The sequence below is a fragment of the Trachurus japonicus genome, chromosome 20 (genome assembly GCF_045865225.1).
Source record: "Trachurus japonicus isolate A0001 chromosome 20, Traja_1.0".
In the NCBI taxonomy this organism is placed as follows: domain Eukaryota; kingdom Metazoa; phylum Chordata; class Actinopteri; order Carangiformes; family Carangidae; genus Trachurus; species Trachurus japonicus.
In genome coordinates this window covers 25,802,421-25,819,248 of record NC_140926.1, presented here as the reverse complement: position 1 = coordinate 25,819,248, position 16,828 = coordinate 25,802,421, and the positions used below count along the sequence as shown (strand labels likewise).

The following is a 16,828-nucleotide window of genomic DNA, read 5'->3' as shown; positions in this document are numbered from 1 at the left end:
CTTTAGTAGCAGTTTTACACCCTCTTTGATAAATGAGGCCCCAGGCTGGGACTGGTCCAACTATCTGGTGTGGAGACTCACTATTTAACCTCTTGTGTGGGCGTTCACAAGGGTGATGATGTCACTGGTTCCCTTTTGTTTTGTTTTTTTGCTCCAAGTGCCAACGACAGTCGTTTAAATGACTGTCTTTGATGGAAAGTTGGTTTCGACTTTGTTAGTGCCCTATTGTGTTCTAACGACAGTCGTTGGAGTCACTTGCCACTTGTGAACAGTGGTTGTTCTTTGAGGCTAGATTGTTGAATCTCCTGGGAAGGGATGAAAGGGCAGCATTGTAAATTGGAGATAGGTGGTGTCTGAGGCCACCTCCCCTGTTGAGGGATGGTTTCTCTACTATTGCGTATTGGTTTCTCTACTATTGGTTTCTCTACTATTGCGTACATGAACTGATGAAGCCTCTTGGATGAGAGGTGAAACGTCTTCCTAGACAAATAACTAAGTCCAGTTGCTTTCGATTTAACCTCCTTTGAAATACTATGACCTGGGCAAATGAGAATATGCACCGGCTTATTAGCACCAGTAAACACCCCTCCAGTTACACTATGCACAAACTCATTTAATCTTATATGTTAGTAGAGTTTTTCTTTTCGAGTTTGATAGTTCCAACTCTTTCTACATCCATCTCTCAGTCCTATAAACAACCATGAAGTGTGTCTGTCTCATCTGTAATATCTAATCTGAAAACTATGAAAAATAGGCAAGATAAAGTACAGCCAACCACAGTGATCGTATCAGACAAATGAATGTTTAGTGTCTGAGACAAATCTGTCCACAGGAGAAAATCTCAGACCTGCAGAGGACACAGAGACACTGAGGACCCATGACTGATCCAGAAGCCAGGATACAGATGTCCATTGAATTTGGTCTTGAATGTGTGGAGGTGGTTCAGTCTGTCAGAGGAGACTCTGTAGAAGGACAGAGTGCCAGCAGGACAGTCCACATACACTGCTACTCTGTGAGAGACACAGGAGGAGATGGGTGTTCCTTCACCATTGTGGTACACATTATAACCATCTTTAAAGCAGATCAGACTCCAGGACTGATCTTTTCTTCCAAACAGACAGTCATCACTGTCTTCTTTCCTTCTGATTTCTCCGTAACTCACTGATATATGAACCTGTCCTTGCCACTCCACCTCCCAGTAACAGCGACCAGTCAGACCAGTTGTACACAGCAGCTGAGGCCAGTAGTCAAATCTGTCTGGATGATAAGGATATGGCTGATCCTCTGACACATTTGTCACTGTCCTGTCAGACAACTTGAGTTTTCCATTCACTGTGTTCATGTCCAGCTCCAGTTCACAGGCGTCTGATGGAGAGAACAAGACACAGTGATGAACACATAATCAAGGTACTGACATGAACAAACGACATCTTATTAGATGAGATTCTATCTCTAAGAGAGCTTAATTTACAGCAACTTCAGAAAACATATTCAAATAGACAAAATGGAAACTAATTCAGAAAACACCTTCATCAATTTAACAAGACATGTTCTCCTACATGGGGACAGACGTCCTAGTTGCTGCTGGATGTCCTCCTCCAGAGGATGATTATTCATTTCATACAGACAGTGGAAAAGATTGATGTTTTTCTCTGGAGACAGATTCTCAGTAATCTTCTCCTTGATGTACTGGACTGTTTCTTGATTGGTATTTGAGCTACTTCCTGTTGTTGGCATTAGACCTTGTAGGAGAGTTTGATTGGTCTTCAGTGAAAGACCCAGGAGGAAGCGGAGGAACAAGTCCAGGTGTCCATTTGGACTCTGTAAGGCCTTGTCAGCAGTCTGGTAGAAGTGTATTGGGTCAGTTTGTGTTACTGTCTTTCTAAAAAATGGTAAACAGAACACTGTTTGTTCTTCTGACAGCAGACTGACTTGAGTTAGATGGACATGAAGAGCAGCCAGAAACTCCTGAACACTCAGATGGATGAAGCAGAACACCTTGTCCTGGTACAGGCCTCTCTCCTCTTTAAAGATCTGTGTCAACACTCCTGAGTACACTGAGGCTGCTCTGGTATCGATGCCACACTCTGTCAGGTCTGATTCATAGAAGATCAGGTTTCCTTTCTCCAGATGCTCAAAAGCCAGTTTTCCCAGAGACTTAATCATCTCCCTGCTCTTTTTACTCCAGTGTGGATCTGTCTCAGCTCGCCCATCATACTTGATCTTCTTCAGTTTCAGATGAACCACCAGGAAGTGGATGTACATCTCAGTCAGGGTGGTGGGCAGCTCTCTGGTCTTCGACAGCTCCTCCAGAACTGTAGCAGTGATCCAGCAGAAGACTGGGATGTGGCACATGATGTGGAGGCTTCGTGAGGTCTTGATGTGGGAGATGATCTTTCTGGCCTGCTCCTCATCTCTGGACCTCTTCCTGAAGTACTCCTCCTTCTGTGGGTCAGTGAACCCTCTGACCTCTGTCACCATGTCAACATACTGAGGAGGGATCTGATTGGCTGCTGCAGGTCGTGTGGCTATCCAGAGGCGAGCAGAGGGAAGCAGTTTCCCCTTGATGAGGTTGGTCAGCAGCACGTTGACTGAGGTGGACTCTGTCACATCAGTCAGGATCTTAGTGTTGTGGAAGTCCAGAGGAAGTCGACACTGGTCCAGACCGTCAAAGATGAAGACGACCTGGAACTGATCAAACCTGCTGATTCCTGCTTCTTTGGTTTCAGAGAAGAAGTGATGAACAAGTTCCACCAAGCTCAACTTTTTCTCTTTCAGCATGTTCAGCTCTCTGAAGGTGAAGGGAAATATGAACTCTATGTCCTGGTTGTCTTTGTCTTCAGCCCAGTCCAGATCAGAACTTCTGTGTTAGGACTGTTTTTCCAATGCCAGCCACTCCCTTCGTCATCACTGTTCTGATTGGTCGGTCTCTTTCAGGTGAGGCTTTAAAGATGTCTTCATGTCTGATGGTTGTTTCTGGTCTGTCTGGTCTCCAGTATTTCAAAACTTGTAATCTGGATCAGAATAATCCGGATAATGAAATCCTCCTTTTCTCAGTCATGGATCACGGTGATCCTGCTGACTTTATCTGAGTATTTCAAAACACTGGCAGGATGGATCACCTTGATCCCTACCTGGCCGGATACGGATTTCCAAATCTCAAGTCTCCGCCTCCGGATCTGAAACATGGCGGACTACTTCACCAAAGGAGCAGCTGTGAGCACGACTTTCACGTCAAAAGTGTAAGTTTACTGCCGTCTAATGTGTAGCGGTTTTAAGACCATACGAACGCCAACCAACACATCATGCAAGCCAACTATTTGATTTGTCACCTACTTGAAACGAGAGCATAACGATCCCTAATTGATCCACGGCCGTGCTAACGGGAGCTAACTCGGCTCCATTCACTTGTGTGTTAAGGAGCTAGCGGGCTAGCGACGTAGCTGCTATGTTGATCAATTTTGTGGTCTGTGGTTTAATTTACAAGGGAATTAATCTGACATACATCATACCTTAACTGTTTTACACTTACACCAACTTGTTCAAAGTTTATTAACGTTATGCAGCAGACTTTTTTCTTTTTAAAGCTACCTGTGCTGCAGACCAGACTGCTGTAGTAATTAGGAAACGTAACATTAACTTACACAGCACGTTAACAATACAGTTCATTCAGAAGTGTCAGTAATGCTGGTGATACCATGTTTTTGACCATTTCTGTGACTATTGTTTATATTTTCTGACTATGACAAAGATATACTCATACACCTTCTCTTTTTACTTTCAGAGCCCACTCAGCAATACCACTGCTAATAAGGACAACAGTGCAACAGTAAGAGTGTTGGAAATCCTTGGAAACCTGTTTGGATTTTGAATAAAGTGCTTGAAACTGTACTTGAAATAAAGCCATTGAAACTGCTTGAAATTGTGATTGCATTATTTTTCATAGCATAAGCCTATAGCTTGGTCAGTGACCCGATTAGAAACACACGACAGAGATCGGTCGGTGCGCATGCGCTTGGTGTACAAGCTGCAGTCAGTTGCTCTCGCGTGTGTGTTGAGTTTGTGCGTGTTATTGTTCTTTCTATGCTAGTTTCCTTGCTCTTCCTGCGGATACGTGCAGGTCTAGCTCTTGTGTATGTATCCTATGGATATGGAGACTTTTTTCTCGACCAGTAACCTCGTTTATTCGAGAGAAGAGCTGCTGGCGCTGAGGAGCAGGAATACGGGCACACGTCATCCCATCCCCCGTGAGGTGAAGCGGAAGTACCGGGGATGTAGAGCCGGAGCCAAGGTAAAAACTGGGCTAACGAACAAGAAACGCCGGCGGTACAAGCCATGTATACCTTCAGTGCTGATGGGAAACGTTAACTCTCTGCTAAACAAAGTGGACAAACTGGCGGCTCTGGTTAAAAACGAGCGGGTGTATCGCGAGAGCAGTTTGTTTTTCCTCACGGAGACATGGCTAACTAGCCTCACGCCGGATGCTAACGTGGATCTGCCGGGATATACCATCATAAGGGCCGACAGAGACACACGAGCATGCGGTAAAAGCAAGGGCGGGGGATTGGCGCTGTATGTTAACAAGAGGTGGTGTCACCCTGGCCATGCCACTGTGAAAGAGACTGTCTGCAATAAGGACATTGAGCTGCTAGCAGTTAGCCTCAGGCCTTACTATATACCGCGAGAGTTCACACATGTGATTGCTATGTGTGTTTACATCCCCCCGAGAGCCGACGCGGAGACTGCATGTGAAACCATCCACTCCACCACAGCAGGACTGCAGACCCAGCACCCCCAGGCCTTCTTTCTCATATCTGGAGACTTTAACCATGTAACTCTGGACCACACACTGGCTGCCTTCTACCAGTTTGTTGACTGTCCAACTAGGAAAAACAGGACAATTGACTTGCTGTATGCCAACATTAAGGAGGCATACTCAGCTACACCCCTGCCCCCACTAGGTAGATCAGACCACAACCTTGTACAGCTACAACCACTGTACAAGCCATTAGTACAGCGGCAGCCTGTAACAACCAGGTCCTTCAGGAAGTGGTCTACGACCGCGGAGGATGCCCTCAGAGACTGTTTTCAATCTACGGACTGGGCGGTACTACAGGGGGGGCACGAGGAGAATGACATCAACGGGATCACTACCTGTGTAACAGACTACCTTAACTTCTGCATGGATACAGTGGTTCCAGTGAAGAAAGTACACTGCTATGCAAACAACAAACCCTGGATTACCAGCGAGGTAAAGGCTGTCCTCAACAGGAAGAAGAGAGCTTTCCGGATGAAAGACCAGGAGGAAATGCAGACGGCACAGTGTGAACTCAGGCTGTGTCTGAGGGACGCCAAGGAGGCGTACAGGAGGAAGCTGGAGAGCAGGCTGCAACAAAACAACGTGCGTGAGGTGTGGAGGGGTTTGAAAACCATCACCGGCTACAAGCAGGCTACAGATGGAGCAGCTGAGGGGGACGGAGAAAGAGCCAACGAGTTTAACATCTTCTTCAATCGTTTCAATGAGGTGCCTGCACTCCATCAGATCCCTCCTCCTCCTCCTCCCCCCTCACCTCTCCCTCTCCCACCCCCTTCCACCTCCTCCCCACCTACATCCCGCCACTCCTCCATGTGCCTCTCCTCCTTACCATCGTGCTCCTCTGCATCGCCTCCTCCCCCTCCCCCCCTTCCCCCTTCTGAAGCCCATCCTGCCATCACCGCAGCCCAGGTTAGTGGCATGCTGAGGAGACTACATCCCAGGAAGGCGGCAGGACCGGACAAAGTGTGCCCCAGGATGTTGAAGGCCTGTGCTGCGGAGCTGGGCGAGCCCCTGCAGCAGCTTTACAACCTGAGCCTAAGCCTGGAAAAGGTGCCCACCTTGTGGAAAACATCATGTATTGTCCCAATACCGAAGGGGAGGAGCCCCAGTGACATCAGTGACTTCAGACCGGTGGCGCTCACCTCCCACCTCATGAAGACACTTGAGCGGCTCATCCTCAACATCATCCGCCCCCAGGTTCAGCATGCCCAAGACCCTCTTCAGTTTGCCTACCGGGAGAGGGTAGGAGTTGAGGATGCTGTTCTCTTTCTCCTCCACAGAGCATACTCCTTCCTGGACAAGGGAAATGGCTCACTGAGAATCCTCTTCTTCGACTTCTCCAGTGCATTCAATACAATCCAGCCCCCTCTCCTGCAAGAAAAACTGACCAGGATGCACGTTGACCCCTCCATAGTGGCCTGGATCACTGATTACCTCACCGACAGACCGCAGTTTGTCAGACTGAGAGGCCGCACATCAGACACAGTGACCAGCAGCACCGGAGCACCACAAGGGACTGTACTCTCTCCTCTTCTCTTCACCCTGTACACAGCCGATTTCCAGTACAACACGGACACATGCCACATGCAAAAATTCTCAGATGACACTGCAATTGTGGGGTGTATCAGGGGGGACAGTGAGAGTGAGTACAGAAGCACAGTGGAGGACTTTGTGGAGTGGTGTCGGCTGAACCAGCTGCAGATCAACACCACCAAAACAAAGGAGATGGTAGTCGACTACAGGAGGAAAAGTCCCCAACCCAAGCCAGTGTCCATCGGGGGGGCGGAGGTGGAGGTAGTCGGCTCCTATAAATACCTTGGCCTGCAGCTGGACAGCAAGCTGGACTGGACTGTGAACACAGACCACCTGTACAGGAAGGGGCAGAGCAGGTGCTACTTCCTGAGGAGGTTGGCCTCCTTCAACATCTGCAGGAAGCTACTGCAGATGTTCTACCACTCTGTGGTAGCCAGCGTCCTATTTTATGCTGTTGTGTGCTGGGGGGGGAACATCAAAAAGAGGGACAGTGGGAGACTGGACAGGCTCATCAGACGGGCCAGCTCTGTGGTGGGCCTGCAACAGGAGTCGGTGGTGGCAGTGGCAGAGAGAAGAACCATGGAAAAACTGATGGCGATCATGGACAACACCAGCCACCCTCTGCACTCTGCCATCACCTCTCAAAGGAGCAGGTTTAGTGGCAGATTGCTGTCACTGACCTGTTCCACAGACAGACTGAAGAAGTCCTTTGTGCCCAGGGCAGTCAGACTGTACAACAGCAGGGGGGGGAGGAGGATGGAGGGACAGGCACAACACCTACACTAATTGACTTTTTATGAACTGTATTTCTCCTATATGAGAGTGTGTGTGTATATGTGTACAATACATATATATGTATGCATATATATATAGGTGATAGTTTGTATGTGTGTATATATGTATAGGTATATTTTATATATTTTTTTATTTTATTCTTTTATTATTGCTACATCTGTCTACTTTAGCTGAGTGCTTTTTATTTTTTGGAATGTTTGGAGCGGCTGACAGATGAATTTCCTTCGGGATTAATAAAGTATTTATCTATCTCTATCTATCTATCTACTTTCCTCTTAATTTGTCTTCCTTATGTAGAAGCCTCTCACTAAACATGATACCGTATGTTCATTTATCGCACAATAACATTTGATTTGATGAAGTAAGATAATCAGTTTGTATACAAACACGTTTTGAAATACATTGCTGCATGTTTTAAAATATCATTCACTTTACAAACATTGTAAAAATGCATTTTCAAGTTTATTTTGAAGTCAAATTTGTCTTCGTTAAATCAGAAGCATGAAAATATGCCTTGTAAATGCTTGGAAGTGCTTGAATGTGATTTAAATTAATAAATACAGCAGTTTCAGAATGTATGGCCAAAACATTTTTTTGCTATGTTTTAAATGTCTTCAATTACTTCAATTATTTGTTAAAACTTAAACACTAACAATTTAGATTAAGTGTAATGAACATATTGAGTAACAAAATCAAGGAAAGTGGAGCTGAGACTTTGTCAATCTAAGTCAAATCCACCTCTGAGGTGGGATCAGAATGATCCTGAAATTTTGGTATCAAGTTGATCCTGATATCTGACTTGACTTTTGAAATACCCAAATCAGCCTTTTATCTGGATTCAAGGGAGGATTGGATTACCAGATCTGAAACCCTGGGCCCAGTTGTTCAAAAGGTGTAATCTGGATACAAATTATCCGGATTTTGAAATCCCCTTTTTTGCTATCCAGGATCACGTAATCTGTTTTACTTTTATCCCAGTTGTTCAAAGCAAAGTTGGATTGGATCAGTCTGATCCAAATCCAAATTTTCAAGATTACCAAATCCGGATAAAGAGTGCTCTAGATGGGACTGTGCATCACACTGAAGGCTGATTGGTCTGTTAACAACAGGTAGAACAGCAGCATGAGGTCTCTCAAAGTGTGTTTATTTGAAAACGGAGTGTATGTATTGTTTTCTGTGCTCTTTGTTGTTTCTTCAATGTCTTTTAAACAGCCAGACTTCATCTGGTTGGACTGTTAAAATAAATTGAAAAAAGCAAATATACAGTTCATTAGTGAAATTGTGAATATTTCCCCATGTGTTTCAAATTCAAACTTCAAATTTCAAAATTCAAACTCCAAATTTTAAAATTCAAACTTCAAATTTCAAAATTCAAACTTCAAATTTTAAAATTCAAACTTCAAATTTCATTAAATTCAGTTTGGGGAAAAGTAGTTGCGGAAAAGTTTTTCAGTTGTAGAATATTCAAAAGTTAACATTATTTACTAATCACTGTTGTACAGTGTTCTACACTGTTCTACTTTATGAATATTGTTTATTTGACCAGTTTGAATTTAATTTAAATCACATTTTGTTCCTGTAATCCCCCCTGAATCCACCAAACTGCTGGGATCAGAATAATCCTGATTTTTTGGATCAAAGTTATCCCGATCCTACTGAAAAGTTTTGAACAACACAAACTGAGGGTTTTATCCAGATCAAAACCAAGATTGGATTACGTGATCTAATCCGATCTCAGAATCCGTTTTTGGTTTTGAACAACCCATTTTCAAGATTTGATCCGATCCATTATCCAAAATCCAATTGGATTACCTTTGAACAACTGGGCCCTGGGCCCTGATCTTCAGGATCAGGATTCTCTGGATCTGTGTTGAAATACCCAGTTTTCAGATCAGATCTAGATTTAATCCAATCCGACCAGGATAATCCTTTCAGATCACGTTTGAAATACTGGGCCCTGGATACTGTTTCAATCTGTCTGACCTCTGACCTCATGTTCATCATTGACTCCTTCAGTCCCTCCCTCTGTGATGTAGAGCTTTGGGTAGATCTGGTCCAGAAGAGTTGGGTTTCCTGCTTTAGAGATTCCCTGGAACTTCTTCTTCAGGTTAGATTTGAGTTGATGTGGACAAACTGCAGTATGACTTTCTAAATAGAGAAAAAAATAATAAGACCAGTTAATAGATTATTAGGAACAGTTGAAGAGTTACCAGTTTTATTCCAATAGAGGAATGTTCGGAAAAGCTCGGTCGCGCTATCTTCACTTTAAAATCGAGTGCCTGTCTACATCGTCTCGTACGGTAAAGCGTGTGAGCGGCTTCATGGTGCATTCAAGGACACCCCGTAAACCCAGGAATCTATATCGAAGTGGCTTTTTGTTCTTATTTTCATAGGCTACACCTGTCGTTACTTGGTTGTTGTTTTACCACATTCTTTTTAATGATCAAAACAACTTGATCATCCAGAATCCCATCAATTTAATTAATGCATAGTCAAATCTAAAAAAAATAATAATAATAAATAAATAATTGATTTAAAGAAATAAATTGTTTTCTGCAAACTCCAACAGATTCTTATTCTACATGACCACAACTACCTCTGTGGCGATTTTCAAGATGTTTCACTGTACAATTTTCTGATAATCTGATGTTAAATTCATAGCAAATACAATGTCTGCTCCCATTGGCAGATTAAAATATTAATTAAAAAAAAAATCAAATTGTTTCCTGCAAAGTCCAACGGATTCTTGTTCTACGTGACCACAACTACCTCTGTGGTGATTTTGAAGTTGTTTCACTGCACATATTTTTGATGATCTAAAGAAGTCATAGACAGTATACAGTAGCCTAGCCTACAATGTCTGCTCCCATTGGCAGATTAAAATATTCATTAAAAAAAAGAATCAAAATGTTTTCTGCAAACTCCAACAGATTCTTATTCTACATGACCACAACTACCTCTGTGGCGATTTTCAAGATGTTTCACTGTACAATTTTCTGATAATCTGATGTTAAATTCATACACAGCATACAGTACGTCTACCTCCATTTGCAGATTAAAATATTCATAAAAAATAATAATCAAATTGTTTTCTGAAAACTCCACCAGATTCTAGTTCTACATGACCACAACTACCTCTGTGGTGATTTTCAAGTTGTTTCACTGCACATATTTTTGATGATCTAAAGAAGTCATAGTATACAGTAGCCTACAATGTCTGCTCCCATTGGCAGATTAAAATATTCATTAAAATTAATTATCAAATAGTTTTCTGCAAATTCCACCAGATTCTTATTCTACATGACCACAACTACCTCTGTGGTGATGAAGTTGAAGTTTGAAGTTGTTTCACTGCACATATTTTTGATAATCTGATGTTAAATTCATACACAGCATACAGTACAATGTCTACCCCCATTGGCAGATTAAAATATTTATTAAAAAAAAGAATCAAAATGTTTTCTGCAAACTCCAACAGATTCTTATTCTACATGACCCCAGCTACCTCTGTGGTGATTTTCAAGAAGTTTCACTGTACCATCTTTTGATAATCTGATGTTCTGATGTGTGTGTGTTTGACCATATTCCAGGTCATCCAGACATCCCTGCAGCAGCCCAAATCAACCCAGTCATTTCAGGTTGAAGGGGTGGGCGGTCTGCCTGTCCCCTAACCCTACTGTGACATACTGAAGCAGAGCATGATCCCCTCCCTTCAGAAATTGGGCCCAGGGCAGTATTCCAACGTGATAATGACCCCAAACACACCTCCAAGACGACCAATGCCTTGCTAAAGACACTGCCAATGGAGACAGACACTGTTCTATGCTGTGTATGACTTCAGCATCAGATTATCAAACGTTTTACAGTGAAACATCTTGAAAATCACCACAGAGGTAGTTGTGGTCATGTAGAACAAGAATCTGGTGGAGTTTGCAGAAAACAATTTGATTATTATTTTTAATGAATATTTTAATCTGCCAATGGGGGTAGACATTGTACTGTATGCTGTGTATGATTTAAGCATCCAATTATCAAAAATATGTACAGTGAAACAACTTCAAAATCACCACAGAGGTAGTTGTGGTCATGTAGAACAAGAATCTGGTGGAGTTTGCAGAAAACAATTTGAATATTATTTTTAATGAATATTTTAATCTGCAAATGGAGGCAGACATATGACTTCAGCATCCGATTATCAAAAATATGTACAGTGAAACAGCTTGAAAATCACCACAGAGGTAGTTGTGGTCATGTAGAACAAGAATCTGGTGGAGTTTGCAGAAAACATTTTGATTCTTTTTTTTAATTAATATTTTAATCTGCCAATGGAGGCAGACATTGTAGGCTACATCAGATTATCAAAAAGTTTTACAGTGAAACAGCTTGAAAATCACCACAGAGGTAGTTGTGGTCATGTAGAACTAGAATCTGGTGGAGTTTTCAGACAACAATTTGATTATAATTTTTTATGAATATTTTAATCTGCAAATGGAGGTAGACAATGTACTGTATGCTGTGTATGATTTAAGCATCCGATTATCAAAAATATGTACAGTGAAACAACTTCAAAATCACCACAGAGGTAGTTGTGGTCACGTAGAACAAGAATCCGTTGGACTTTGCAGGAAACAATTTGATTATTTTTTTTAATTAATATTTTAATCTGCCAATGGGAGCAGACATTGTATGTGCTGTGTATGAATTTAACATCAGATTATCAGAAAATTGTAGGCCTACAGTGAAACATCTTGAAAATCGCCACAGAGGTAGTTGTGGTCATGTAGAATAAGAATCTGTTGGTGTTTGCAAAGAAAAACAATTTATTTCTTTAAATCAATTATTTATTTATTTATTATTATTTTTTTTAGATTTGACTATGCATAAATTAAATTGATGGGATTCTGGATGATCAAGTTGTTTTGATCATTAAAAAGAATGTGGTAAAACAACAACCAAGTAACGACAGGTGTAGCCTATGAAAATAAGAACAAAAAGCCACTTCGATATAGATTCCTGGGTTTACGGGGTGTCCTTGAATGCACCATGAAGCCGCTCACACGCTTTACCGTACGAGACGATGTAGACATGCACTCGATTTTAAAGTGAAGATAGCGCGACCGAGCTTTTCCGAAGCGTAGCTATTTCCTCGTGTGAAGGTAAGGTGAAGAGTCTGAATGTTTTCCTCGTTAACACCTGTCGTTGCCTGAGTTCTCTGCCCTTCAAATTGCCGTTGTGTTGTTGTTGTTACGATGCCATGTAAAGCCCTTTGAGACAAACTGTTTGTAAAAAACGGGCTATAAAAATCGCCTTGCCTTGCCTTTGTGGCTGAGTCAGAGCTGTAACTGTAAAGTCTCGACCGACAGAACCGTGTCCTCCATGTTGTGTGGATGTTGTGGGTAGAAGCGCTGGAATATTGATTCTATTATTGGATAATTTATTTTCCAGTGTTGATCAATGTTCAGCATTAGGTTCTTCACAGTAACTGAGTACATTTAGTGCACTACAGTTGTGAGGTACTTTCCTTGTTGTGCTACTTCCTGCTTGTACTGCAGCTCATGTACCTGACAGGGTCACTTTCCAGCTGCAGGTTGTAGATTAAAAACACCTGATGAGCTCAGAAACACACGATTAAAGTTGAAACCACAGCATGTTTGTCCTGTGACTCTGTAGGCTACAGCAGCTCACTGACTCTTTAGAATGAATGAAAAGAGGAGCAGCTGGACACTGTCTCTGTGTCCTCACCATTCATGTCTGTGGTTACACACACCAAACACTCTGGGTTATTGATTATTGGAGACAAACCATCAATATTGTTGTGGAGAATCTTTTAGAGCTGCAACAGTTGTTCAAACATTTTTCAAGCAGAAATTTTTAGTTTTGAGCCTCAAAAACTGAAGATTTCCTTGTTTTCTCTGTTTGATTTGACTGTAAACTGAATATTTTTGTCTCTTTGATTGTTGCTGTGACAAAACAAGACATTTGAAGACATGGCCTCAGACTGAGAGGAACTTGAACGCGTCTGTATTTTGTGACATTTGATGGAGCAGACGATGAATGGCTCGACAGAGACAATAACCGTCAGTGGCAGCTGGAGAGTGTTTTTCTCTCTTTGACTTTCCAGTGTGAGTGAAATGAGTGAATGTTGTGATAGTGGAGCTGTGAGGTGAAATAAGTCTTGGCCCAGTTGTTGTGTGTGTAATAATCAGCTGTAGCTTGTTTGATCCAGTGGTTTTCTACAGGGACGCTGTCCACACAGAGACTGTGTCACATCAACTCAGTGGATCTCAGTCCTTGTGTGTGTCAGTGGATCCATGGATCATGTTGCTGGGCTGCAGCTTCATGACGCCATCTAGTGGACTGATAGTAGAAGTACAGCAGCTGATGGCAGCTTCCTCTTCCTCACTGCTGTGTGACTGCATTCAACTGACACTGAAGAGCCAATCAGTGGAGGAGCAGCTGGAGACATGATGGACATGTGAGCTGCTGTGCAGATGAATGATGTGTGTTTCCTCTGCAGGTGAAGCTATAAAGTGTGTGTGAGCTGATGTGGATGTGAGCTCAGCAGCATGGATCAGAGTGAGGACAGAGAGGAGGGAGCCCCTCCCTCTAAAACCACTCTGTGTGGGGGACGTCAGAGCCAGACCACAGCTCAAAGGTCAGAATTTAACAGTCAGAAAGACTTTTCTCTCTAAAAGTCAGTTGTTTATTAAAAGACTGAAGATATTTTTCATCAGCTTTTCTCCAACATGCACATTTATCAGTTGTGTTGTTGTTTCAGGATCCAGCAGCAGAGACCAGACTCTCCTGAACCCAGCTGTCTGTCTTTAAAGAGCAACCGGTCAAAGGACTGGATGGATTACTTTAAAGGAGGATGTGGATCAGCTGATCAGATGTAAGAGTCAAAACTACATTTCAAAGTTTTTGAGTTTCTGTTGAACATTCTTCCTGTGGAGTCACATTTCAATGATTCTCATTAAAAACTGAGTTATAACTCAGACACATGTTCAGTGAATGACTGACAGCATTTTTCTGTTATTGCATCCACTACTACTAGGGGTGTCACGATTCTCCAAATCCTCGATTCGATTTGATTTTCGATTTTAGGGTCACGATTCGATTCGATTCTCAATTTTTTTTTCTTTTTCTTACAGCACAGACGCCTATGCTATTTTCAGACTAGTCTAGTCTACGATCATTGGTTTTATTCATCAAATTTTGTACAGTAAATCTTATCTCAAAAGATGGGATACATATAAGTGATGCAATTTCCATAATGTATCACATTAGGCACTAATGGTCACATTTAAATAATTTCTTTACAATATAAAGGTAACATGCCCCCAAAAATCATGATCCAGGGGCCAAAATTGCCCCCAAGGTTTTGAAACAAATATATTTATATCTGTACATTATCATAATTTTATTTTCATTAATTTACCGTCGTGTCTCATTATTCTCCTGATGTCGGCTTAATGTAATGTAAACGAGATTGCACTGATACGGAGAATCATGTGACAGCGGGGCAGAGCTGCAGCTGCTGCAGCTGCTGCAGCTGCTGCGCTGCGCTGGACCTCAGATCCTGATCAGACTGGTGGTGGTTCACAGTGCATCAGTCCCGGATCCTCCACCGTCACAGATCCCCAGAAAGCCCCCGCAAATAATACATCGACAAAAAGTGGCAAGTTGCACCTTTTCGTCGGCTTATTATTTGCGGGTTGTTGTTGTTTTGTTTTGTTTTTTAATCTTATAACGTCTCTGCAACATGCGGCTCTCAGTGCTTGTCGGTGTTGTGTAGTTAGAGCTGTGTCTCCCTCCTGTTTCCCAGGTAGGAGGGGGGCAGTAGCCCACCAGGGCTGGGTGATAAAACGCTATAAATTGTGAAAAAACTTTTCTTCGATAGAAATATGAGACGTGGTCGATAGTTTTCATTCATCCATGTTTTGGCAAATAGCCAATGATATTGAGAGTTGCGCCGTGCCGAACCAATCATGTGGCTGGAATAGAGCCAGTCAACATGTGCATTTGTTTGGGTTGCTGCAGACTTGCACAGCAGCTGACACCGCCGGTAAAAAAAAAAAAAAGAGAGAGAGAGAGAGAGCGAGGGAGAGAGAGAGAGAATGAGTGAGTGTTGTCTCGAAATAAAAAGTAAAGGAGAACTCGGACCAGTGACTGACAAGACGCTTGGTGCGCAATGGGGACAACAGGCAGTTGTAGCTTTGCTGGGGGGCGGGGATCGTCGATCCTCTCTTTGACTTCGATGCTCGAGATCGTGACGTAATTTCGATCGATTTCGATAAAAAATCGAAATCGTGACACCCCTAACTACTACTAAATATAACAGCTTTTTGTTCACTTCCTGCAGCAGTCGCTCCACTTCAGCACTAAAGTTCTAAAGTTTATGTTTGGAGTCCGACGCTCCCTTTAGATTTTTGTTTGGACATTTTAACTTCCTTTCTCAACTCACCTTCTCTGGCATTCTTGATTTAACGACACGTTCATGAATCTGACGTAGAGTTTGCATTAGGGCTACAGCTATCGATTCTTCTTGTAATCGATTAATCTAGCACTTGATCGATCGATTAATCGGATCTTTTTTTTTTTTGCGTTTTTAAACAACCAAAAAAACAAAAATGATGTGGCTTTGAATGATCAAGCATTTGGCTTTTTTTATTGGCTCCAAAAAGTGAGTCACGGAAGTGTCATGGCGGCGGAGTGGATGCCTCGCGGACTCCACTCCTTTTGTTTGATGATCAAAACTTTCAGATCAAACTTTTCTAAACATTAGAGTTCCCTTTCTGACCTGTCGGTTAGGGGGGAATATCTTTATTGAAGACTAACATATCCCACGGCAAGCGCAACAGCCGAGATGGACGAGGTTAAGAAATCACTGGACGCCCTTACGGGGAAAATTAATGTGATGCAGGACAAAACACTAGTGAATTTGCTGAAAGAAGTGAAAGATCTGGTGAAGGAAGAGGTGAAGAGTCTGAAGAAATTGATTAAGGAAAAAGATGACAAGATTGCGGCCCTGGAGCGGAGAGTGGATGATTTGGAGCAATATACACGCAAGGATAATGTGGTGATTAGTGGATTGAAAACCAGACACCGCTCTTACGCACGGGTTGCCAGCGGGGAGTCAGGAGGAGAGGACGCTCCGCTGAATGAGCTGCAGACTCTTGAGGAACAGGTGATTCATTTCTTCCATAGTAAACAAATAGCCATTGAAAAGGAAAGTATATCAGCCAGTCACCTACTACCAAAGAGAGCCTCAAACAGAGCAGGACAAACAGAGCCAAACATTATCATGCGGTTTGCAAATCGGAAACACAAGACGGATCTTCTGAGACAAGGACGTAAGCTCAAAGGGACAAATGTCTTTATGAATGAACATCTAACGAAAAAGAACACGGACATGGCCAGATGTGCGCGTTTATTGAAAAAACAGAAAAAAATTAAAGCAACGTGGACCAGAGACTGTAAGATATGGATTCGTACGAATGGATCATCCACCGAGGAGGAGAAATCCATTGTTATTCGGGAGATCGAAGACCTGGAAAAATTCCAATGAAACTGAATGGACTAACTGAAACAAGTACAGTGAAGGTGAGCTGGGGACTTGGAGCGACGTGGAGATGCAGGCCTGTCGTGAGTAACAACAAGGGAGTGTGCCCTGGGCTGCCTTTC

The 16,828-nt window shown here is 42.7% G+C and overlaps 1 protein-coding gene across 1 annotated transcript; it reads right to left on the bottom strand.

Moving 5' to 3' along the window:
- Positions 1–773: 773 nt before the first annotated feature.
- LOC146967014 (protein NLRC3-like) lies at positions 774–3,006 on the bottom strand. Its single transcript, XM_085763739.1, has 2 exons — positions 1,560–3,006; positions 774–1,365 (listed from the first exon to the last, which is right to left on the bottom strand). The coding sequence occupies exons 1-2, from the start codon at positions 2,779–2,781 to the stop codon at positions 842–844; spliced, it is 1,746 nt and encodes a 581-aa protein (XP_085619865.1). The 5' UTR covers positions 2,782–3,006; the 3' UTR covers positions 774–841.
- Positions 3,007–16,828: the final 13,822 nt, after the last annotated feature.

Coding starts and splice junctions, on each gene's coding strand:
- LOC146967014 (XM_085763739.1), bottom strand. CDS start 2,781: ATGCTGAAAGAGAAAAAGTTGAGCTTGGTGGAACTTGTTCATCACTTC. Junction 1,366..1,559: donor ACTAGGACGTCTGTCCCCAT/GTAGGAGAACAT, acceptor TCTCTCCATCAG/ACGCCTGTGAACTGGAGCTG.